General features: G+C 39.0%; 1 protein-coding gene across 3 annotated transcripts; it reads left to right on the top strand.

Annotated features, from left to right (window-relative positions):
- The first annotated feature begins 22,561 nt into the window (after window positions 1–22,561).
- On the top strand, window positions 22,562–25,496 carry LOC111892457 (RNA-binding protein BRN1). 3 transcript variants are annotated; one of them, XM_042901968.1, is made up of 9 exons: window positions 22,562–22,833; window positions 23,063–23,145; window positions 23,888–23,939; window positions 24,035–24,160; window positions 24,254–24,333; window positions 24,430–24,618; window positions 24,687–24,935; window positions 25,020–25,086; window positions 25,186–25,496. In XM_042901968.1, exons 1-9 carry the CDS (start codon window positions 22,665–22,667, stop codon window positions 25,311–25,313), a joined length of 1,143 nt encoding a protein of 380 aa, XP_042757902.1. In that variant the 5' UTR covers window positions 22,562–22,664; the 3' UTR covers window positions 25,314–25,496. The 3 variants fall into 3 exon arrangements, with proteins under 3 accessions (XP_042757902.1, XP_023744264.1, XP_023744268.1); XM_023888496.2 differs by having other exon boundaries at window positions 22,564–22,833; window positions 24,687–25,086; XM_023888500.2 differs by having other exon boundaries at window positions 22,565–22,833; window positions 24,430–24,612; window positions 24,687–25,086.
- Window positions 25,497–26,970: the final 1,474 nt, after the last annotated feature.

Here is a 26,970-nt window from a genome sequence, read left to right as displayed (position 1 = left end):
AGCCAATTGATCCTACAAATCAAACATAACAACATATAAATCTTGAATGCTCTAGTCATTTTGTTGAAGGGCACGAATATCATATTCTAATTGATACTGTTTAGCAAAGTTAGACAGAGTATACAGTCTCTCCAAGTGATTCCAAACTTCCTTTGTTGTGTCATATTTAGACAACCGCATACCAATAGACTGATTAATCAAAGTAATGACCTTGGAGTTATCAGTCTCCCAAGCATTATTACGTATAATTCTTTCCGCGGAGCTGAATATCTTGCAATGGCACTGAGGGTTTGGCTTTAGCCCATTGACATAGTCCCATCGGGCTTACCCCGGCATCGGGCCTAGGCCCGTAACACATAACACATAACATGCATGAATCACAAAGACATCAAGCATACATAACTACTCCTCGGGACTGCCTCGACATTAGACCAAAGTACGGAACACATACTTTACATCGAGCTAGCCCCGACATCGGACCGAAGTCCGACACATACTAACATACATAAACGGGCCGACATTGGTGCCTTCGACCCGTTCCTACTGAAGGAAGACTCACCTCGCAAGACTGAAACTGAATCTCTCGGTAAGGAATCTCTAATAGCTGCTTTCGCGACTCCCGACTATCATTATCATAGTTAATACTTAGTAAAAATCCAATATCGTTATTAGGGTAAAGTGACTATTTTGTCCCTAATCTAGTTTGGTCCATGACCTAGGCCCAAGTCCATAGCATGAAGCCCAATACTTTATGGTTTGGCCCAATCCCACTAACGACCTACTTATGGCCTAATTTTCTAAATTGGGTCCAAATCCTAGAATGGACCCTTCGTCAAGCCCAACAATTGATTTAGTCTAATACCAACCCAAAAGAGTAGTCCAATAGCCCCATAGTAGCATAGTCCAAGGAAATGGCCCATCCTTTCTTATCCTTCTATCCTCACATCGTGATAGTCAACTCAGCTTGGGTCGACACAACGAGTCAACCCGATAGTGGGTCTCAGACTGGGGAAATCGTTGTGCTCACGTCATGAGGCTATACCCCTCACGTCGTGAGAACTGTTCTGTGAGCATTAAGCTCTTAATCTTTTAAAATGAGCGTTGAGACTTTCTAGAATACCTTTTTTAGTCTAAAAGACCATAAAAATCATATCTTTTCAGCCATGCATGGACAATGCATGACTTAATCACTAGCTAGGTTTAAAGTTGATATAATCATAAAGATTCAAGCTTGGGGCCATAACTTGCACCAAAGTCCATATCCAGGGGTTCTAATACAGTAAATGACTCAATGGTTCATAAAGTTGCTAACTTTATGAACCTCATGCTTGGTAAGCCAAGATCTCATGCAAATAAGGTAGCCAAAACCTAGATCTAGCAACCTTAAGTGAAAAAGGTAGGATCTTTATACCTTACTGGAGCTCACAAGTTCAGCTAGTCCACAAAGATGAGCTGGTCCTACTAAAATGAGTCACCACAAGAGCTTCTTCTTCTCCTCCTTCAAAGAAAACAAAACACCTTTTACACCAACACCTCTAACAAAGGCTCGAGGGCTCAAAAGGATCAAATTTAGGGTTTCTAGTGACTTGAGAGTGAAAAAGGATGAGGATAGGCAACCCTAGCCTCCTCATTATTTTTATACCTGATTTTTAGGGTTTGGGAGCATCAGGCTTGTCTTACGTCTTGATAAATAATGCCTCACGTCGTGAGGTTTGAGGATACGGGTCAAAGAGTTAATTGCCCTACTCACGATGTGACCATTATGGCTCACGTCGTGAGCCTATTCCAAATGTAAAAACTAACATTTTATACCTCATGATTCAGATTTTACAATTCTCCCCCACTTGTCTTAGACTTCATCCTTGAAGTTTGCTGTGTCTGAAAACAAGTATGGGTAGTGCTCCCTCATCTCCTCCCCGGGCTCCTAAGTCCACTCCGAGCCCTTGCGGTGCTGCCACTGCACCTTCACTATCTCGACACTCTTGTTTCTCATATCCTTCGTCTTGCGATATATAATCACCACTGGTCTCTCAATGTTATTCAGGTTGTCATCAACGTGAATATCCTTTAAGGGTACAACCACCATGTCATCCACTAAGCACTTCCGTACCTGGGAAACATGGATAGTGCTGTGGATCTGGCTGAGCTTGACGGGAAGATCCGATGTGTACGCTACCTTGCCCACCCGGGCTATGACTCTGAAGGGGCCGATATACCTGGGGCCCAGCTTACCCCGCTTCCGGAACTGGATGAGACCCTTCCAGGGTGACACCTTCAGGAGGACCATATCATCCACCTGAAACTCTAAGTCTGAACGCCGCCTGTCGGTGCAACTCTTATGCCGACTCTGAGCAGTCTGGAGCCTGCTCCGTACCTGCTGGATCCACTTGATGGTCTTGAGTACTACCTCCGTACTCCCGATGACCCTCTGACCGACCTCACCCCAACAGATTGGGGTCCTACACTTCCTCCCGTAGAGCATCTTGAAGGGAGGTCGGTCTATACTGGCATGGTAACTGTTGTTATACGAAAATTCCGCTAACAAAAGATACATATCCCAACAACCACCAAAATCCAAAACACATGCATGAAGCATGTCCTCAAGAGTCTGAATCGTCTTATCGCTCTGTTCGTCGGTCTGGGGGTTGAAAGTGGTGTTGAAATGGAGACGAGTACCCATCTCGTCATGAAACCGCTTCCAAAATATGGAAGTAAAACAGACATCTCGTTCTGACACCGCTAAGACAGACACTCCATGACATGCCACTACCTCTCGCACATATATCTAGGCCAACTTCTTGGCCGATATGCTCTCCTGGATTGGGATAAAGTGAGCGCTATTGGTCAACTAATCCACTATGACCCATATCGAATCGACCCCACGTGCGGTCCTGGGAAGCTTATTGATAAAATCCATAGTAATGTCCTCCCACATCCACACAGGGATGTCTAACGGCTGCATCTTGCCGTGAGGCCTCTGGGGCTCTGCCTAGACCTTCCTGCAGGTCAGACATCTCTTTACGTACCAAGCTACATCCCGCTTCATGCAGGGCCACCAGTAATCGGGTTGAAGATCTCTGTACATCTCCGTCGCCCCGGGATGGATAGAGAACCTGGACTTGTGGGCCTCATCCCTCAATATTTTTCGTACTCCACCCCAGTACGGTACCTAGACTCTCCCATGCAGGGTCAACAACCCATGGCTATCATAATAAAAAAGGCCACCTGGCCTATGATTCGCTCGTACTTACGGTGCTCCTCCTTCAGGCCCTCAACCTGCGCCTCTCAGATATGATCCAACAATGGAGTAATCACTATCATCCTCAGACATATGTCTCGGATCGGGGCCGCTACCGCCTTGCGGCTCAGGGTGTTGGCCACTATGTTGGCCTTTCCTGGGTGGTAAAGGATCTCATAATCGTAGTCCTTCACCACATCTAACCACCGACGCTGCCTCATGTTCAGATTCGACTTATCTATGAGGTACCTTAAGATCTTGTGGTCCGTGTAAAAGGTACGACGGACCCCCATCGAGGTAATGCCGCCAAATCTTAAGGACGAACACCACAGCCCCCAACTCTAAGTCATGTGTCGGATAGTTAGCCTCGTGAGGCTTCAACTGCCTCAAAGCATAAGATATCACATGACCTTGCTGCATCAAAACTGTTCCCATGCATGTGATCGAAGCATCACAATAAACTACGGAATTATCTACACCCTCTGGCAGAGTGAGAATCAAAGCCTCACACAACCACTGCCTGAGCGTCTCAAAGGTTGTCTGCTGCTAAGGTCCCCAACGAAAAACCACCAAATTCTTGGTCAGTCGGGTCAAAGGAACTGCAATATTGGATAAGTTCTTAATAAATATCCTGTAATACCCTACCAGACCCAGGAAACTCTGAATCTCAGTTGGAGACCTCGAAATCTCCCACAGCATCACGACCTTTATCTTGGCCGGATCGACCAAAATACCCTTCTGGTTGACAAGATGCCTAAAGAACTGCACCTCGCGTAACCAGAACTCACACTTGGAGAACTTCGCAAAAAGTCTCTCCATCCTCAGTGTCTCCAACACCTCCCTCAGGTGCTCCTCATGCTACTCCTATGTATTGGAGTAAACCAAGATGTCATCAATGAAGACTATTATAGACCGATCCAACGTCGGTCTGTATATGCGGTTCATGAGGTCCATGAACGCGGCTGGAGTATTGGTGAGTCCAAACGGCATTACCACAAACTCATAATGACCATAGCGAGTCCTAAAAGATGTCTTCTTCACATCCTCGTCTTTGACTCGCATCTGGTGATACCCTGACCGCAGATCAATCTTGGAGAACCAAGATGCTCCCTAAAGCTGTTCAAACAAATCATCTATCCTCAGAAGTGGGTAACGGTTCTTCACCGTTACCTTATTCAGCTCCCAGTAGTCTATGCACATGCGATGTAACCCGTCCTTCTTCTTCACAAACAGGATCGGGGCTCACCATGGTGAATTGCTCAGACTGATAAAACCCTTGTCTAGTAGCTCTTGCAGCTGCGTAGACAACTCCTGTATCTCGGGAGGAGCCATTCGATACGGTGCCTTGGCTATCAGAGCCGCACGAGGGACCAGGTTAATCCCAAACTCAACCTGCCTCTCTAGAGGTATCCCAGGTCAATCCTCCAGGAATACATCCGGGTACTCTTGCACTACCAGTACATCATCAACTGTCGCCTTACCCTTTTCCCGGGTATCCATGACATAGGCGATGTATCTTGTGCAACCCTGCTGAATGTGGCGCCTCACCCTCGTTGCTGAACAGAACACCGGTCCGCGTTGTGGCCTCTCACCCTGGATCACTAACCCTCCCCCACTAGGAGTGCGAGCCCTCACTAGCTGTTTCTCACAATCAATCTATGCCTCATTGGGGCTTAACCAATCCATACCCACTATAACCTTATTCCCACACAGGGGAATAGGAACCAGGTCTACTGAAAACTGTTGATCGATTAAATATAACGTAAATCCTCTGTGAACCCTCGTAACCCTGACGATCCTGTCATCTGCTATCTATACATCATGTGGGCAATCCAGCTCCCCCATAGCTCCTATAAATTGCTTGCTGAGCGCGAGCAACACAAAAGTTCGGGTGGCACACATCACCAAAGCTGATATACCGACACAAAACTCCTCCCAAAATGAGTCACCACAAGAGCTTCTTCTTCTTCTCCTTCAAAGAAAACAAAACACTTTTAACACCAACACTTATAAAAAAGGATCAAGGGCTCAAAAGGATCAAATTTAGGGTTTCCAGTGACTTAAGAGTGAAAAAGGTTGAGGATGGGTGACCCTAGCCTCCTCATTATATTTTTATACCCGATTTTTAGGGTTTGGGAGCATCAGGCCTATCTCACGCCATGAGAAATAATGCCTCACATCGTGAGGTTTGAGGACATGGGTCAAAGAGTCAATTGCCGTACTCACGATGTGACCACTATGGCTCACGTCGTGAGCCTATTCCAAGTGCAAAAACTAACAATTTATACCTCATGATTCGGATGTTACACCATCTGAAATGCGCGTTCTTCTTTTGGAAAGCTACATGGCGACATCCTTCATGTCACGTCGTGGAATATGGTTTTCCTCAAAAACTAAGCCTTTGACTCCTTTATACAATCAACCGATCCATTCTAGGAAACAGGTGTTACATGAAAACCATATATCGAAAAGACACAAGTCTCAACCTAGATATTTGGATGATTTTGTTGTTAATTTGCCCCCTTTAGTAGACCATGCACCACCTTCATCCAATCAACGGTCCTCGACAATACATCCTATTGCTAACTTTATTGCATATGGAAAATGGAAAATTACCGATTCAGATAAAGCTTTCTTGTCAGCCGCAAACGATGAGCCAAAACATTTTAGATAACTAATGCAAGATGCTAAATCGAGGGGAACAATGCAAAAGGAAGTGATGGATCTAGAAGAAAATGACACGTGGACTCTTGAAGAATCGCCAAGTGAAAGAATGTAATGTATTCTAAGTGGGCATATAAAATCAACTACAACCACAATGGAAATGAGAGATACAAGATGCGCCTCATTACAAAGGGATTTACTTAGTTAGAGGGTGTGGACTTTCATGATACCTTTGCGCTAGTAGCAAAACATGTTCATAGTAAAAGCTTACTTGCAGTGGTTATAAATAGAGATTGAATTATGCATCAGCATGATGTTAATAACGTTTTCCTGCATGGCGACTTGGATGAGGAGGTACACATGAATTGTAACATCTTGTTTCAAATTGTTCCTATTTTGGGTTGGTGGTTAAGGATTGGGTATTAGCATGCTTCGGATCCTCGAGGAGTTGGGTTTTGGACTCAATTGGGGTTGAATAAGGTATTTCAGATGGTTTGGGTATTCAGTTTGTGTTTTGGAATCAAATGGAATTTTGGTAATTTGTCAGATCGGGCTTTTATGGAAAGCGGATGTTCGTTCGGGATATTGTATGGCAAGTATGATTTAAAAATAGTGTTGAGCGTCAAGAACCAGGGACACCCAAAATCATGATAAGAAACTGTTAAGAGTAAATCCTTTTTCGAGTTGAACACGACGTGTTAGAGGATCCAACACGACGTGTTTAGGATGAAAGAATCGTTGGGATTAAATGAACCAATACGACGTGTTGAGGTGCCTAAACTCGCCGTGTTGGTATCTGGGAAGGAAACCCTAATTTCTAGGGTGCTGCACCCTATTTAAGGCCCTAAGTTCCTTTGGATGGCCTCCTTATCAGCCTCCAGAGTTATCAAAACCCTAAAACAAGTGGTAGCCTCCATTGTTAAGTAATTAAGCCTTGGAAGAAAGTTTGGTGTTTATTTTGTGTATTGTAGGAGTTAGAAGATCTTGAAGTTGCTAAGCTTGGAGAAGGAAGTATTGGATCCAGAATCACTACCCATTTTGCAAGGAGTTTGAGGTATCAAGTTCTTATCTTGATGGCTAGATGCTAGGATTTTTCTTTTGGGTTTAATTTTTATGTTTTAGCCATTGTTTGGATGGATGATGGGATTAGGATGTCCCAAAGCCTTATTCTTTAAGATCTGGGGTTTTCATTGACTCTTTTGGCATAAAGGTGCCAACTTTATGGATTTAATAGCTTCATGTATTCATTAAGTCCTTCATTTCACCTTTTTGAGCATTTGAGCTCCTCCTAGTCATGCTTTAGTGTAAAGTTGGAAACTTTACATAGCCTTTTAGCTTTAAGGGTTCAGACTGCATTTTTGGGGCTATGTCTTCGATGATTAAGTGCTTAGTGATTAAGTCCTCACCCTTTTTAGCCTAGAGTTTGGGTTTTGGATCCATTTTGATGGTTCCTAGAGGTAAAGTTGGAAACTTTACCTTTCTAGATGTCATTTTAATTGATATTTGAGTGTTGAATCTCTTAGATTCGATAATTCCAACTTAATGTATTAAGATGTCGGGTTTTTGGTGAACTCGGTGTGTTTATTGATAAACACAACGAGTTGGCTCGGTTTTTCCCGACTTTGCAGTTAATGGAGAAACACAACGAGTTGAAAGATAACTCGGCGTGTTGGGTCAACTTGGGCCGTTGACCTTGAATTTTTGATTTTTTCTTTGACCAAGTTGTCCTAAGGGGTAATTGAGGTAATCTGAATTGTATCTAAGGAAATTATGGGCTTAGGATAAGGCCATATGGGGTTGGGCCCAATTTGGAAAATTGGGCCATTAGCGAGCTTTTGTGGATCTTTTGGTGTTGGGCCTTGGCGTTGGTTCATGATGGGTCAAGGGTTTTACCCCAAGTATGGATTATGGATCATAGTTTGGTACCCAATTACTGATTGGGTGTTATTTTGGTATTGATAGCTCGGAAAGTCGTCAGAGCTGCAACTAGGGATTTCTTTCAGTGAGCTTCTGCATTCGAGATGAGTCTCTTCACTATATGCATGGGTTGAAGACACCAATGCCAACCCATTACGTGTTAGGTGGTATGCTAGTTGTCTTTGTGATACTTGCATGGAAGACCCCGAGGGGAGCCCATGGCAATTGGATGTCAGACCATTGGGGAAGCGTATGGCATTCCAGGTAAAGACCATGAGGGAGCCCATGACATATTAGATAAAGACCATGGGGGGAGCCCATGGCAACTATATGTATGTTGCATGATATTTTGTGGTTGTATGTTGTATGGTATTTTGGGGAACTCACTAAACTTCGTGCTTACGGTTTTCAGTTTATGTTTCAGGTACTTCGATTTTCAATTAGGAGAGATCTGGATGATTGCAGAGCACACACCACATGTTTTCGTATTTCGCGAACTACTCTGATTTGATGATGTTATGCTAAATGTTTTGTTACCTTGGTGTATGGGAAGAATATGTATTAACGATTTATAAATCTAAAAACAAAAAGTTTTTATGGCATGATTTTCGGGTCGTTACATGAATAGTCCTCATGGCTTTGCTAAAGAATGAGAAACTAGAGTTTGCATATTGTAGAAATCCTTGTATAGGCTGTGACAAGCGTCATGTAATTGGTATCAAAAGTTTACTACAACTTTAATAAAGATTGATTGCAAGCAATCACATACATATCATTCTTTATTCAAATACAAGGGTTTTTCTCATACAGACCAAACTCGCCGAGTCGGTCACTTACTTTATGCCCCGGATCCCGCTCCGACTCGTCGAGTTCCTCCCTGGACTCGACGAGTTGACTAATGACTTAGAGCCTTTATTTTCTTTTCTTGGTCTTTCTGTTTCTGGGTGTTACAACACTCCCCCACTTAAACTAGACTTCGTCCACGAAGTCTGCCACTGCCAACTACCTTACCATCATTCCTACCTAAAGTCCTGTTAACTCCCATCCGCCTACCGGATGAACCGAGACCACCCTGGTCCCAACTGATCTACCATTACCCAGGATACCGGTTTCCCCCATGATACCTTGGAGATACAGGCCCCTCGCCCACTCTCCGCGAACCAAGCTACTAATGAAATCCATGGCTTACCCGCAGTCTTACGCCACTCCTGGTCTCCAATGACCTACCGTCTCCCGGACCCAAACATAATGTGGCCCACTAACATCCGGACGGCTGCCCCGCCCTGAACTTAACTATCTGAAAAACCCTGCCAATGAATCACACACCTGATATATTCGCACTAGCGAATAGGGACCGAGGAATGCTACGGGCCACCCCGTAGTCCTACTATACTTGCTTTGCCAACTAGTGAATGTTACGGGCCCTCCACATAGTCTTACAACACTTATGCGCTGCCAGCCAACTAAAGCTATGGGCCACCCCATAGTCTTGCTATACCAGTGCTACGGGCCACACCGCAACCTAACTATACTCACATACGATTGCTACGGGCCACACCGCAATCTTACTAAACTAATGCTACGGGCCATACCACAGTCTTACTAAACTAATGCTATGGGCCATTCCACAGTCTTACTATACTCACATACGATTGCTACGGGCCACACCGCAGTCTTACTAAACTAATGCTACGGGCCATACCGCAGTCTTACTAAACCAATGCTACGGGCCATACCGCAGTCTTACTAAACCAATGCTACGGGCCATACTGCAGTTTTACTAAACTAACGCTACGGGCCACACCGCATTCTTACTACACTCCTCTTCTATCTGACCATCAATGAATGCTACGACCATCCGGTAGTCTGACAACACCTTTCCACACCAACTGGATGCTAGTGGATGCTACGACTAACCCATAGTCGAGCATTCAAGCACAATCTAGTGCCCCCAAGCTGTACCCATGACCTATTTGGAATTCCCAACCGATTCTTCTGCAATCTGCTATCGGGCAGCCCGAGAATGCGATCTCACAATTGGCAAGTTTTCCGAACTTCCAGTTCACACTTTCCTCAATTCATACAGCCACCTGGGCCGTCTTTCATCCTGACAGGAGAGCAAAACTTCTCCTAGTTCCAAAACCGTTGCTGCTCCAATAACATGACTGTTTCTCCCCCACTTAGCTTCAGCTAAGTCTTTACTGCACGCGAAAACCCGAGGATTTCCATTCCTTCCTCCCTTGCACAACAGGCATGGTAACTACCATTTCCTTGATGTCGCTAGCGATCCATCACTAGCCCATTCCAAATACCGTACGATTACCAAAAACTAGATGAACACCTCCTGCTTCCCGATACTGATAATCCCCTAGGCTCCAACTAATGCCCTTAAAGTCCGAATAACTAATGCTCAGAGCAACCCCATCAGCGATAGACCACTCCCCTTGATGCTTCCAAAATCTATCCCAAGTACCAAGACCAGAGCCACCAACCCTAATAATGGTGGAAGGTTACTCCGTGGACCCTGCCCACCGACCTCCACGCAACGATACTGAACCACTTTTGGTCACAATCGAGATAATACTGGACACTTCGAACCCGAAGTGAGAGATGTCCCTACACTAGCTACTAATCGCTCCTGGCATGCAATTGGCATAAGACAATTCTGAAAGTACAATCCGAATACAAGCAGAGAGACAACTCATACATACTATTACCAGAATCTGGGGTAAGAACAACCCTAATACGCATAGAATCGAAAATAACCATAGATACATACCTGCAACATTCCTTGCTGTAATCCAGATCTCCCTCATTTGTCACTGCAAGGCCCTACCCTCTCACCCATCCGTAAACCTCAAAGTTGTCGGGGCAGACGCACTTCCCGCTTCTCCCCTCCTCGTCGGGCAGTCGGCCTTCTTGTGGCCCACCTGATTGTAGTGAAAACATATTGGGCTTGCCCCTTGTGGGCAGTCCCTGCTAACGTGACCAACACTGCCACACTTGTAGCAGCCTGAACCCCTGGAACGACAAACTCCCTCGTGCAGTTTCCCGCACGTGATGCACTGACCTCGACCCTGCCGGTCCGCTAACCGCTGATCTGAAGTCTTGGGTCTCTTCCTGGGACCCTCCAAAGTATACATCTGATCCGACCTCCTCTTCGCAATGTGCTCCAAATCAATGTCCCTTTCCCGCGCCCTGGCAATCATAGAGTCCAGGGTCGGACATGCCAAGAAGCTCACACGCTCCTGAATATCAGCTCTCAACATGTCATGATAACGGGTCCTCTGCATCTCATCATCCCCCGCATACTGAGGCACCAATAAGGCCCTCTCCCAAAAGTTGGCGGTAATCTCCGCCACCGACTCTGTCGTCTGTCTCATGTCTAGGAACTCTCTGGCCAGCTGCTGAAGCTTCACCGCCGACGCAAACTCCGCCCTAAAACTGGTCACAAAGTCGGGCCAGGTCATAGCCTCAATGGTTAAGGCTCCCAAGGAATCACCAACCGACTCCCACCAGTCTCTGGCTCCGTCTCTCAAACGTCCTGCCGTAAAGCAAACCTTCGACCCCTCTGGGCAGAAGCTCGTCAACTGTGCAGACTCAATGTCTGCGATCCATCTCCTGGCAGTAATGGGGTCCTTTACCCTGTGAAAATCCGGCGCACCACTCCTTATGAAGTCCTTGAAGGACAGTGTGCGCATACTCGCCTGGCCAGACGCCAAATCACTCCTAAAAGCTCGGAGGCGATCCTCCATCAACTCAATGATCCCTTCCTTGATCGACCCAAAAATGACCGGGGTCGCCTCAAGGATGCCTCTCGTAATCTCAGACGTGATGAACTTGCATAACCCGTCATCAACTTGCTCGGATCACGTGCCCGTTCCCGATCCTGACCCATGACATAACTTGATACATATTCTTCGGTTTACCTGTTACCTGAGAATACAAGTTATTTTGAAAAATGTCAACATATGAAATGTTGGTGAGTTCATAAGTAATGTTATGGAAAAATGATTTTTGTGAAGTTTGAAAAACCCAGAAAATCCGATATTTTCTGAAAAGAGTATTTGTTTATAAAAAGTGTGAAGATCCGTAAATATGCTTGTCGATTTTGAAAACATGTGTAATTGTTGAACTTTGTATACATCACATAGGTAAAAGTGTTGAACTTCCCGGGAAAACCCGATGTTTTCCCAATACATAAAATTACATGTCTTGTTTGTTGTTATACTGATACGACGATTGTTTTTGATTAACCAGGTGACATTGGATTAATTATGGGTTGTGAGTTGTTATAATCACGCATTAATGAAAATGACTAGTTTATAACTACCAATTACAAACGATCCTTTAGGCGTCGTCCGTACTACTCACTTAATCCAACCACCCTGACTTCTCTTGATTTACGCCACGAATCCGTTTACTCGATTTCTCATAGCCCTACAACCGAGGAGAAAGGAGGGCACGAAGCCCCCTTTATTTCCATAAGTTATTCAAGGCTATCGGGAATGCGAAAGGCGCTTGGCCCGACTCGTATTTGACTTCTCGACTTCATTAGCAGTACCAATGGACCCTTGGGGCCCAACAGCACAATAGAGCTATTGAAAGTCCGTTTACATGGAATTAGGTCATAGAAGGCCCATTAACATATAAGCGTGTTCCCTTCGGGCCCAAAGATCATGTTATTGGGCTAGCAAAGCCCAACAAGCACGATTTGAAACTTTCAAGCCCAAAGATTGAATATTGACTCCTCGTAGATTTCGCGTGTTTATTGAGGTACTACGGTTTATTGATTATTCGAGACCGAATCAATTCGTTTGGTAACGATATTGGTGTTGAAAGTGTATTTGTTATTACGTTTCGCCGGTAGTCGTGGGTCTCGTGTTTTGTCTGAAGGGATTTATTTGTTTAAAAGTAAGATTTTTACCTTTTCACGACCCTTCTTTTATAAAATTAAAACTTTTAGTCCTTTATATAAAAGGATTTCCATTTTAGTCCTTAAACCATTTTTCTTGACACTTTAGTATCATAACTTGTTGAAAAGACATTTTTAGCCCAAAATTACTTTGTAAACAGCTTAAGTCCTTCCAGAATGAAGTTTCTCGGTCAGAACCCCCATTTTCGCAACTTTTACAGTTTTGGCCCAAAATAGAATTTTTTTACATTTTTGATCCTTTTTGAGTTTGAAAAACATTTTTGACCTTTGAAATGGTTTTAATACACTTCAAATCCCTTGTTTTACAGAAAAATTCCTTTTCAGCCCCTCAAACTTGAAAATCTCGCATATTGAGGCTTATTGGGCCGAAAAGCCCAAGTTTAGCCCATTAAGTGCAAAATTTACATTTTAAGTCCTTCAAAAATGTTTTGTTTCAGAAAAATTATTATAGAAACTGTTTGGACTCTTTTGAACCTCCAGAAACTATAATTTGTCGGTTTGGGCCCTTAGTTTTGTATTTTTGACAATTTAAGCCCAAAAATGGGTTTTATGTTTAAGCATGTTCATCCTAACCATATGAGTTATTTTTCATGACTTTATTTGGGTAAAATAGTTTAAGTTATGTTTATTTCCTTCCCTATGTTTTAGATCTCGGTTTTTACATATATATATATATATATATATATATATATATATATTTGGATAACATATTCATCACAACACATGATATCACACACAAACTTGCATCAAATCACACATAGCATACATTTACACATAGATATACACATTTACTTGTATTCTCCCCCATAAAAACTCATAAAAAACGAAAAGAAAGGGGTATGAAGCTCACCTTGGGTGTGGTCTCGGTTTTGAAGAAGATTTGTGGAAGTTTGGTGCTATTTTCGGCCCTATCAAGTTCCTTGGATGGATCTCGAACTTAGTGGGTTCTAAGATGCAATATCATGAACTTGAATGGATTAAGAAGAGATTTTGATGAAATGAAGGGAGTTAGATCATAAGTTAGCCAGTAACTTACCTTAGATGATGAATTACTTGATGAAGATCCTTAGACTTCAAGCCAAATTTTCGAGATTTTGGATGAAGAAGAGTGGATGATTCTTGAGTGATTTAGAGAGAGTTTTGTGAGGTGTGTGTGTTCATTCTCTTGCTCTCGGCCAAAGGAAAAAGAGGTAGAGGGAGAGAGAAGATTGATGAGATAGTGCATGGATAACCTCCATGTAAAAATGAGGTGGCAAGGCCTAAGTCAACTCTTCCCCATAGATTGGGCTTGGGCCGAGAATGGAGAAAAGAGAATAGAGTTTTGGGCCTTGAATGCTTAAGCCCAATTTTTATGGTTATGTTGAGTGATTTTTGGTCCAAATAATTATAAATGTGATTTTTATGACCTCTTAGGGCTAAATTAGGTTAATTTTGGCCCAATATGGTTCATTTAAATAATTTATTTCATTCTAGGCCCAATATGGCCCAAAATATTGAAATAAATGCAAGTGGGTCCAATTAGAGCCCATTCAAGAGTTCTAAGCCCAAGATAGTCCAATTGGAAGCTTATTGGTCCATTGGGCCCAATAAGGAAATCCTAATCCATAATGGACTTACACAAGGATTTCTAAGGTTCCCAATTGTTTGCTGACTATTTGCAGTGCTTGTATGAAGTGTTTGATTGAAATTTTGTTGTCATAGAGTAAGCATCATACATGCTTTCATGTTTTTGATTCATAATTGTCATGAGTGTTGTAGTTACAAGGCGCAAAAATTTCTAGTTGTGACAAATACCACATGCCAATATACAAGTGTCATGGGCTACCCCTATGGTCTTTCCTTGCAGTGTCGAGGGCCAAATCACGGTCTTACATTCATGTGCCAGGGGCTAGACCATGATATTTCATACAACTGCCAGGGGCCAGATCCTAGTCTTTCATATAATTTCCAGGGGCCAGACCCTGGTCTTTCCTACAATTATCAGGGGCCAGATCCTGGTCTTTCATGTAAGCATCACAAAGACAACTAGCATACCACATAACAAGTAATGGGCCGACATTGGTGCCTTCGACACATGGATATATTGAGAAAATTCACCTCAGACAACTGAAACCCATACAAAATTCTCTAACTACAGATTCGCTAAAATCTCCGCGCTACCAATCACAAAATAACATCCAATTAATAATTGGGTCCTGACTCACACTAAGAGTCTAAATTAGGGTAAAAGACCTTTTTACCCTTTTCCGAACCTGGCCCAAGGCCAAGGCCTAATCCAATTGTCCAAAAAGCCCAAAATCTAAAATAATTACCCAAAGCCCAAATATGGCCCAACTTTCCAAATTAGGCCCAATCCTTTTCATGGGTCTTCACCCAAGAAAGTCAAATAAAATCTCAACAACCCAATAATAGGATTCAAATGGCCCAACAAGACCCAAGACAACCAAATTCCAACATGGCCCAAAACCGCGAGCCCAAAAAAGACCGAAGCCCAATTTGCTGAGTACGCGGGGCGTACTCAGCTTGTACGCTCATCGTACACGCTTGTACGCCTAACTTACTCCACCATCTTGACCCACTTCTTATTTTCAGCTCTTAAACGATTAAGACTTCGACCTAACAAATCTGATGGTTTATCACGTAAACTTGTTAACTTTATGTGCATGCATGGCTTAATGAGGCTTTAGATCTCAAAAGAGCTTAATATTCGAATGACTTAACACATGCATGAGACCAAAACCACCATGAAGTTTGCACCTTTATGCTCAAGAAACCCTTAATGAGTCTAGATCTACAAGGATAAGCTCCAAAAACGTCCTTAGCTCACAAAACCAACCAAAAAGGGACCAAAATGACCATAAACAAACTAAAGAGTAGATATATGAAATGAGATACCAAGCTTTGAAATTTATACCTTAAAAGCCACGAAATGAAGGTGCTAAATCTGGATCTCAAGTCTTTCCACCAAAGAATGAGTCTTCAAGCTTCTTCTTATACCACTCTAAAATGCAAAACACCTACAAAAGCTTCTCATGAGCTCAAAAGCACCACACAAAGGTTAAGGAATGAATTAGGGTTTTCAAGGGTATAGAGGTTGGTTAACAAGGCAAAAAGAGGTTATCTTATGGCTTATATAGGGTACAAGCTCTAAAACTAGGGTTTCAAGATTGCTCACGTACACTAAGTATACTCCACGTACGCCCAACATACGTGGATGAGCTCCACGATCAACCTGCATGAGTACACCGAACGTAAAAGGAGTACGCCCAATGTACTCCAACTTCCCTAAAGTTGACAATTATGCCCCCTAGGAACCAAATCCGCCAAACCTTACACCCCAAGGGTCTAGACTGAAAAGTACAAAAAATCGAGTGTTACAGCTACACTCTCTTAGAAAACAAAGAAACAATTTGTGGTATCACAATCTTCCGTAAAAGTAGAATAGAGGGTCACGGCAAGCTCTATTAGCGATGTCCTTTAGTTATGATGGCTACTAAAAGACTTAGAAGCACCTTCGAACGTACCAACTCTTGTTTTCTGTGATAATCAAGCGGCCATGCATATTGCCAATAATCTCGTTGTTCATGAACGGACAAAGCAAGTTAAAACATATTGTTATTTTATTAGAGAACAGGTGGATTCTCAAGAAATTTTGCCTCTCTAAATTGACACACAAGGCATCAGGTTGTTGACTTGTTTACCAAAACTTTGGGCACCCCAAGACTTCAGTTTTTACTGGGCAAGTTGGACATTCGTAACTTAGATGCTCTAACTTGAGGGGAGTAGAATTCAGATATATCTATCCTTTCCTTTGTATTATTAGAATTCCTAGATTAATATCTATTAGATTATAGTTTATACTCTCCTTGTTTATCTACAATGCGAGTTACCTTTGTATTTAAGCAGTTTTGATCTAATGATATCGTAAGCAATTCCAAACTATTGAATTCTTTACTCACATTATCACCTTTAAATCGAGCATGCACGCATTACGCATAAGTGCATGACATACATACATAAATTAAGAAAGTTGACATAACTTGACCCTTAAATGGTTAAGCAGTATTTTCAAATTATTTTATTGTAGTTTGTTCTATGAGAAAAAATTATATTATTTGTGTCACAAAGTTGTTATGGTTGTTAATACGTTATTCATGTTAACATTTGACTGATATGTTTTAAGCTATAGTTGTCATAAAGTTTATATTTGCAAAAATCAATATTTCTTTACTATAAGTTTAGAAATACAATTTTTATTTTTAATATATTTATATGTAAATATATTTGTTTTAGTTTTATATGAATCGATATTGATAAAAAAAAACAGACAACAATTTAGTCTAATTAACTTAAAACTTAAAAGTGAAACATGTACAAATAAAAAGTTTTTTAAATTGACATGGGTCAAGATTAAAATGTTTATTTATTTTATATACAACATCTCAAACTAAAAGAAAAATCTTTATAAAGCTAACTATTTATGAGTTTCAAAAAGCAGACCGAAAAGTTATCTACAAAATACAATTAATTTAATATAACCCGTATAATCCTTTCAGGGGCTTAATAATCAAGCTGTGTAACCTTTTTTGGGAAGTATTTATAATAATAAGTTAAGAAAAAAAGATATATAATTTTTTATTGACAGAGTAAAATATGAAATGTAATAAAAAAAAAAGGGTGCACCGCTGGCGTTTGTAGAGGTTGGAGGCGATACAAGTTGCAAAGTTAAGCAACTTTCACTTGAAGAGGTCTTCTTGGCTTGGCGGGACAGCCTGGCGTCCTTATCTTTACGTCTTCCTCTTTCCCTCTATTACCATTCTACCCCTCTTGGCCTCACCTATTCACCTATTTGTATTTGTATCAGAGATGGAGTAAATGGTTACTCTTTTCAATATAAGGCTGGAGGGATTGGTGCCACCGAAACCGTACTTCCTCCCTCGCCACGTAAGCGCCACGTCACATTTTACCACTTAAGTATGGTTTCTTGCCACACCAAGGGTGTGGTGCCATAGTTTTAGTTTTATTTTTTTTTCCTTTTTTTTGTTAACTATTTTAATTTAATAAAACTTATTTTTTAATAAAAAAACATAATTTTAAAAACATAATAGTTCATTAATTAAAAATACAAATACCATACATTACTTAATTTAAAAAAAAAAAACCTAAAAATTTAGAAAAACAAAGTAGAAACAAAAAACCAACAACTCTATAAAAAACACACAAGAAACCATTAAAAACTTGAAAAAAACCTAGAAATTAGTCACGATTCATGTAACCGTTTTTCACATCCTCCTTTATCGCCAAAACCACTTCAAACTCAGCCCTGGTCATATTCGACGTGTCCAATGCTAGTATTCGCATGTCGCTCTCCCTTTGTTTCCGAAGCTCTCTTTCAGAAGCAATTTTCAAAATCTTGTCTATTCTCTCTTTTATATCCTTCATGTCGGTTCCCATTTCTTTCAAATCATCTGAATCCGACGCTTTGCCTTTGCCTTTGCTTTTTGATTTGTCTCTTCCCAATGGTCGGGAAGGTGGTGAAACTGGAACAGGTTCATCTTCGTTCAGATCAAATTGAACACGAGCATCTGATGTAGTGTGGTCGGACTCAGATGTTCTGCTGCGTTTTGACCCACTGTCGATATGTTGGTCAGATGTTTTGCTACTCAGCCATTTCCTGTTATCTTTCAAAAAATTCCAAACTTCAAGAAACTTGAAAGCCTTCAGATTTTCTTTTTGATACACTTTCAAGGCTTTCTTCAAAATGACTTCATCACTTTCTCCACTTTTCCATTGACGTTTCATGTTGTTCCACAAGTCATTAAACAACATGACTTCCTTGTTCATCTTCCCCCATTTGGAGTACACTTGATATTTTGAACGGTATTCTCCACGGTTCATTCATTTATGGAACCTGTGTAAAACGCGAATCCAAAAGCGGTCATGCTTTTGGTCTTTTCCAACCGTCGCGTCTTCTGAAATATCGATCCAAGATTGTGCCAACACCAACGCTTCCAAAGGTTCCCAACATCTAGCCTCCGCCTTCTCTTTTCTTTTAGTCGCTGCTCGAGTGGGTTGAGTTTCTGTAACGAATTCCGGTTCAGAATCAGAAACGACCGTTTCTGGTTGTGTTTGTGTTTGTTGCACAAACTCGGGTTGGGACAAAAAAATCAAATGGATTAAAATCCGAGTCGGGTTGTGGTAGTGGTGGTGTTTGTGGTTGTGGTTGCCCTGGTCGTTGTGGAAAATACGGAAACATACCGCCGTAGTGGTAATACGGAGGTGAGAAAATCGGTTGATCAAACGAAGATACTGGGGTGTTGATATTTTTGACTGGTGTTTTTTCTTTGTTAGGTCGTTTGGAAGATGACATTTTTCAAATAAAAATAGAGAAAATGAGTAGAGATATGATAAAAAGTTGTGTAAAAATATTGTGTAGATTGGTAATATATATATATATATATATATATATATATATATATATATATATATATATATATATATATATATATATATATATATATATATATATATATATATATATATATATATATATATATATATATGTGTGTGTGTGTGTGTGTGTGTAGTAAAGTTTAAAAAAAAAAAAATAAATAAACATTGAAGACCATTCAACGGTTAAAACCAGTCAAAGATCAAGGACCAATCAAATTGCACGGTACTCACAAGCCACAATGCGGCCGAGACCGCACCAGATCGCGGTCTGGGGCGGTGTTCCGTGTCCATGTGGCACGAAGTGCGGTCTCGGACCGCACCCATACCGTCAAGCCTAATAAAGTTAGAGTAAAATACGTTTTTTGGTCCGTACGGTTTACCCAATTTCTTGATTTGTGTCATGGAATCGGTCGTTGTTATAGGTGGTCCTTGTAGAGGATTTTGGTAACACTAGTAGTCTTGCATTATTAGATCTAACATCCTATTAGGGTTATATTTTTAGAATATGACTAGTTCACCCTTGTGTTTATCTCCTTTTATTGTTTATTATCTACTTATTAGAACTACTAATCATTACTATTAATTACAATTAGCCACCTTCATTACATCAGCCACAACCATAACCTCCATGATTCCGCCCACCAGAGTTACAACCACCACACCACAAATTATTCAAAAATATGGAAAAAAATGGCCTACAATACGTTTACTTACCCAAAAGAAAGGTAAAAATGAATAAAATGCATTTATTTGAAAACATGTGTCTTTTGAACAAATTTGGATCAAATCAAACACTCACCACCACATCACTCTTGTTGCCACCACCAACCTGGTGCAGTCATAACTCTCACAACCATCATCACCATCCCAAATTAAATAATCATCACAAACACTTGTCACAAGTTCTAATAGTTCATTTTTTTAAGCGATATCGTATTTGGAGATTTTGCGTGCAACGTGTATGTCTGAGATCAACAAATACTTGACCTTTTGACATGCACCACATGTCTCTTAAATCAACAAACACATGCCAAAGAAGTATATTGACATTTTGGATGAATGAGTATATAAAACATGTTTATACTATGATATACATTTGAAATAGTACCAAACCTCTTTTTTATCTTATAAACTTGTGAAACAATTAATCCACAAAGGACCACAACAATACATGATAGCATCAAGAGTTTTTTGCATTCAAACTTCCAATATCTTATTAGTGAACATAATTGTTTTTCAACAATACATGAAAGAGTAACGTGCATTGTCCTTATAATCATTCTAAATGACACTTTGTAACATCATTTAGTTTCCCAAATTAATGAGTCAATTTCTGATTAAAAAAATTAACGTTATTTAATAAATGTTTAAAAAATACCATAAACTAAGTTGAGCTATAATGTGATAGCTATAATCATATATAAAACAATCTAGTTGACAAAACAATCTAAATACTTAATAATAAAATGAGAGACTCGTGTTTTTACCTTTTTGTGTTATAACTTATTTATTATGTGGATTGCTCCTTTTTTTACTTGTATGTAGGTTTATGTTCCATGTCTGGTATGATCAATGATTGTTTATGCTACCGATTTTGCCTAACTGATATCAAAATGTGGTTTTAAACGAAATATATAATCGAATTTTATTCTATATAAAAATATACATCATTTTAACTACAAGCAGGTTACATAATAAAATCATGATACTTATTTATCAATAAAGTTTCACTTTTATTGATATCTGCAATAAGATTTAACTTTTTTTTATATAATATTTAAGTAAAAGTGATATATATATATATATATTACTACGGTATGCAAATAATGTGGTAAAATGTTATATATGCCTTGGTTCTAATATAAAATCAATTGTATATTTAACATTTAAAAAAACATCTTACCTAAATTAAAAGGAAAAACAAGTACTATAATTTCACATCAAAAAATGGTCACGAGGATTTCCGTTTTCACGATATTGACATCAGATCGTCAGTTCCAGGTTTACAGTATCCGTTACCACCAGCTTGTCATATCCAATTTTACGGTTAAACGAAAACGACCAACGTTAACGGCATCGGTAAATAATAATAAATTCAGTGGCTTTTCTACAATGTTGGTTAATTGTATTGGCATCCAATTTACCCCTTGCATAATTTTTATATTACACTTTTGCCCCCTAAACAGTTTACTAATGGATTATGGTAATGGATTATGGGTGTGTAATTTTTAAACTTTGAACTAATGTTTTTAATAATAGAATCAAATTTTGATAATTATATGATTAAACTAATGGTATCAAGTTGATTTATATCTACTTCTAACAATATTTTATTCAAAATTAATATGTAAAAATGTAGTCATATATATATAGGGCTAGGTTAAAGTGTTTTTTACATTTATTGTGTGCTAGAATGTACCAATAGGAATTTAGTAAAATTATATTATTATTTAATTAAATAATGATAGATATTAAATGGTTTCCATAATTGTATGTATATTAAACGATATCCATAATTATAATTTTCCCTTTATGAAAATTAATTAAATTTGACATTCATGTCAGCAATAATATTATTTCAGAATAAATTCGTATCTAGGTTTTTATGTCAGCAATAACATTATTTTAGTATTCACTCACTTAAAATACAATAAAATTATTCTGAAAAAAATATTATTATTGACATTAATGACGAATTAAATTAGTTTCCATAAAAACAATTTATAAATATGGATATCATTTAATATATATTTAATGTTTACTCAATTCTTATTGATGCACACAATAGATGTGAGAAACATTTGAACCTACCTTCTTTTCTCTCTCTCTCTCTCTCTCTCTCTCTATATATATATATATATATATATATATATATATATATATATATATATATATATAGTTTTTTCCTTAAATAAAGATTGTTTAATACGAATCTTTTGTTTTTTATTTTAACTTATACTTGAATCTAATTGGATCCAAACTGAAAACCTGGCCAATGAACACCGCTTATGAATGAATAAGGTAATTATGTTCAAATTAAATTTAATATACAATAAATATATGAAATTGATAGTTCTATATGTAATAATAAAACAATAATTTATTGTTTTTATCGGAATTACTAATTCTATAATACAAAAAAGATCTACCATTCATTTGGAATTCGAACAGCATCTTAAAAGGAAAACATATACAACTGAAAATTTTATCAGCCGGAATATGAGATTTCAGAACATTAGCATTGTATGGTCAAAACAGTGAAAATATGGTTGAGGGGAAAAAGTGCTATTAATGTATAGTAGAGGGGTCACATGAATATTGTTTCCTTGAACGTTTCCTCTTTTTTCTCAAACAGGAATCCAACTAATGAGGACTCAAGTCGAGAGAGAGAGAGAGAGAGAGAGAGAGAGAGAGAGATCACTGCGAAACGGAAAGAGAGGGAGATAGACGGCATTAATGGCGGAAGGTCAGAAACCGCGAAAACACAGCGACGAGAGCGTGAAGTTGTTCGTTGGCCAAGTTCCGAAGCATATGACGGAGGCACAGCTTGCTGCAATGTTCGAAGAATTTGCTCATGTCGACGAAGTCAACATCATCAAAGACAAGGCTACGCGAGCTTCTCGAGGTTAATTACACACACACACACACTCTCTCTCTCTCTCTCTTCACAATTTTCTCCTCATTTTTCGAATTTCCTCAATGTCACTTTCGGATCACAATGCGTGATTCGCGTTTTCATATTAAATTCTTGTTTTTTTTCTTCATAATTTGATGTATTTCGGTATTGTTAGAGATTTGAGTTGTTGAAATTACAAATGTGTTGCCTTATACCCTTATGTGCTTCTGGCTATCAGGTTGTTGTTTTGTTATATGTCCATCTAGGGAGGAAGCAGACAAGGCCGTGGATGCGTGTCACAATAAAAGAACTCTCCCTGGGGTGATTGTCTTACCAGATCTTCCTCAGTTCCCTTCTTCAACTCAATTTCATTATAATCTCTGATTACAAACTTAGAATTAATATAATTAAAAAATTCAATTGCTTTGTGGAAATTTCGATAATAACTATGCTGCTCTACTCTGCATCTACATTGAAGATAAATTGTAAATTCCGGTGAAAATTTTGCAATTACCTTCGATTTGAGATGACCGATATTGGTTCTGAAGTTCTCCTTTTGTTGATATCTACGCTAAATGACCAATTTCATTCAATCGTCATAGTTACAGATTAATTGCAGAATTGATTTTGGTCTGAGAGTTATTTTAACTTGAAATTCAGTTGATAACGTAAAACAAGTTCCCGTATTTTGGGGGTACTTTTAGCCTTTAAGCATTCACATATTTAATGGATAAATGTAGAGCAGAGAGAGCATCAGTTATTATAGAAACATCCAAACGAAAATGGTATTTTAATGAGATAATTGTTTATTAATTGAACTATTTTCATGGGAATCACATGTGGTTTTCAAGTGCAGAATTGTGACCATCAGTTTCTTTTGCTTGTGATGAATGTACTTGCACCACATGGTTTTCATTGTATTTATGTGCTTTTCTTACCAGACTAGTTTAGGTTTCCCTTCCATGTATGATTAGGTAAACAAGCATCACGTAGTGAAGAAAAGTCATTAGCGAGTGTATAATTAATAGTTTACCTATCAATATGTGTTCTGTGTTTGTATCAGGCATCTTGTCCATTGCAAGTCAAGTATGCAGATGGCGAGCTGGAAAGGCTAGGTGTGTGTCATCCTAATTTATTATACTCCAATATTCCTTCTTTTTGTGTTTCACATCAACCCATTATCACTTAATTTATCTGTTGTTTGTTCAAGAACACAAAATCTTCATTGGTATGCTTCCAAAGAATGTTTCCGAGGGAGAAGTTTCAGCATTGTTTTCTCAATATGGAAGCCTAAAAGACTTGCAAATTTTACGAGGCTCTCAACAAACAAGCAAAGGTTTGATCTTTCAAAATTACCCATTTAATAATAATAACTTACGTGTAGTTGATGTAGATAGTTTCTTTATGGTTTTATTCACCATGGTGACAGGTTGTGCTTTTGTGAAATACGAGACAAAAGAACAAGCAGTTGCAGCTATAGAGGACCTTAATGGAAAGCACAAGATGGAGGTTGTGTGCATTCAATTAATAAAATGAAAGCTGTATAACTACTTTATTTAGACTTAGATTAGATGTAACTTTATTATGATACTTTCTCTGTATTAGGGTTCAACTGTCCCTTTGGTGGTGAAATGGGCAGACACCGAAAAAGAAAGATTAGCTCGAAAGGCTCAAAAAGCACAATCACTAGCTTCTAATATGGCAAACGCGGACCCCACACAACATCCATCTTTATTTGGAGCTCTACCCATGGGTTACATGTCGCCATATAACGGTTATGGATATCAGGTTCAGGTTCAGGTTCTTTCCAACTGTTTTCTTGTTAAAATTTTTCCAAAAATTAAGTGTTGATTTGCGTGTAGGCTGCTGGAAGTTATGGGGTTATGCAGTATAGGCTTCCACCAGGGCAAAATCAGCGAGGTGGGAGTGGGACCCCAAGAAATTATGCAGTGTCTCCAGCTGGTGGGTATGTGGGGTCCGTATATCATCCGCCAGCTCAATATCCTGTGGCTTACCCTCCTCAGCAGGGTCAGGGGATTATGAGCAGTGGCCCACCTAGTCCTGTCCCACCACCTTCAAGTGTCAGCAGTGGAAGCCCTCCTGGTGATCAGGTTGAAGGTCCACCTGGCGCCAATCTGTTTATTTATCACATCCCTCAAGAGTTTGGTGATGAAGAGCTTGCAAATGCTTTTCAGGGATTTGGAAGAGTCTTGAGTGCTAAAGTTTTTGTAGACAAAGCAACCGGTGTTAGCAAATGCTTCGGTATGGACGATTTCGCCCCTCCCTAGGCCTCCAAATATATTATTTATTTATTTTGAGGTTGCTCATAATTAATTAACTGGTGTGATGATTGCATTGCAGGGTTTGTGAGTTATGAGTCGCCATCTGCTGCACAATCTGCAATTAGTGTGATGAATGGGTACCAGTTAGGTGGTAAAAAATTGAAGGTTCAACTGAAAAGAGACAACAAGCTAAACAAAGCTCAATGATTTGATGTAATACTTAGTTAAATTATGTGTCATTGTAATCTGTAATTGTGCAACGTAACGTTGGAACTCATATAGTCATTAACTTTCAATTTATTGATTCTTCCCTCAACACCCCATCATAACTCACTCATATACTGTATCTAGTCTTTCAATCTCCTTCAAAAATGAAATATGCTTTTAATACGATCATCTGCATTTGATCATTCTTATTAAATCTCATTTCCATCCAAGCACAAGATATGATCCCACATGCTTTTCGTCTTCAGGTATTTGATATTTTCCTTACTTCATTTTTTTTTCATTAATAATTGCTACTTTTTCATTAATAATCTTATTAAATCTCATTCTATGTTATTGTTTGTTTAGTAACTTTTGCACTGGATAATCTTACTGATTTTTAGTTTATATAAGGTAGATATTTATACACATGAATGTTAACATTTGTTATAATTTGCAGACACCATTTTCTCCATTTCAACAAGTTTTAATGTGATGGTGCGTTCAATTCACCTGCAAAGTTTCCCGAGTAAGTCTTCTCTTGTGGCTTTTTATTTTTATTTTTTTGGTTGACTGGTGAATGATGTAAACTCAAGTTCTTAATGTTCTAATGTTGGCGTTTGGATGTGCGTTTTCAAAGTGATCATTGTGACTTGAAATAACCAGGATCATAATAAAAGATAATTAGATAATCAGATATCAGTTGATTAAAGTTATGGATAAGTGATTTTATGTTTTTTTAATCTGAATAATGAATTTTCTTACAACTACTTTTAACATGTTAGACACAGTACTACAGTGGTCATGTTTTGTTTTGTCCTTCATACAAACCACTATATTTGGCTCTTCATCGCAAAAATATTATCATTCGTATGAAATTACAATAAAGTACATCTTTTTTTTTTTTTTTGCAACGATGAATTGTTTTGCATTTGCTTCCAAAACCATTTACTCTTGTAAAATATGGTTTTTAATATTCGTATTGGTGAAGTGGTGAACTTATGAGGAAAAGTCAACCAAACTAGCTCAAAACATTCATCTCTAAAATAAAACGTAAACAAATGATATAGAACCTTCTACAAGCTCCAAAAGTAAATTTTCTTTATGCAATGATTAGGATATTTTGAGAAATGTTTGTGTGGTTTTGGTTGATCTGATCAATAATGCATAAAAGTCAACATTTGTATCTGCTTTGGTTGGTTTTTGATTTTTATTTTATCATTGAGAACACCTTCCAGCCACCACGATTTGCAATCTCTGAAAAAGACGTGTATTTGTGTAGAAGTTTTCATGATTATAGCATGGAAATTGTGTTTTCTTTTATAATTCTGATTCATGTTTTTGGATTGGGACTGCTTAAAAAAGTCAAAAAGGTATTCTTGTGTTGTAAAGAAAACGTCTCTGTACGTACACCCTTCCTACCATTCTAGTTGTCTAATAAGTAATAAGGTTTTGACCAATTGGTTGAAAGAGTTGTACAAGTTTTAAGAAAGGACTAATGGTAGAAAAAGATATAAGCTACTGCAATCATTTTTTTTTGTTTAAGATTAACTAATTATAAAAGAAAATTTTAAAATGAATATATATTTTTTAAATATATATTTCGGGTAACCAGTGACTTGGCAAATACTTTCTCGAACATCATCCATCAATCCATGTA

Source organism: Lactuca sativa, chromosome 5 (genome assembly GCF_002870075.4).
Source record: "Lactuca sativa cultivar Salinas chromosome 5, Lsat_Salinas_v11, whole genome shotgun sequence".
NCBI lineage: Eukaryota > Viridiplantae > Streptophyta > Magnoliopsida > Asterales > Asteraceae > Lactuca > Lactuca sativa.
This window is presented reverse-complemented; position numbering and strand designations above follow the sequence as displayed.

What these genes read in the sequence shown, in the direction of transcription:
- LOC111892457 (XM_023888496.2), top strand. Translation starts at nt 22,665, where the DNA reads ATGGCGGAAGGTCAGAAACCGCGAAAACACAGCGACGAGAGCGTGAAG. An exon ending in TGGCGAGCTGGAAAGGCTAG is followed by an intron (nt 23,940 to 24,034) that starts GTGTGTGTCATC and finishes TGTTTGTTCAAG; the next exon opens with AACACAAAATCTTCATTGGT. An exon ending in GTTATGGATATCAGGTTCAG is followed by an intron (nt 24,619 to 24,686) that starts GTTCAGGTTCTT and finishes ATTTGCGTGTAG; the next exon opens with GCTGCTGGAAGTTATGGGGT.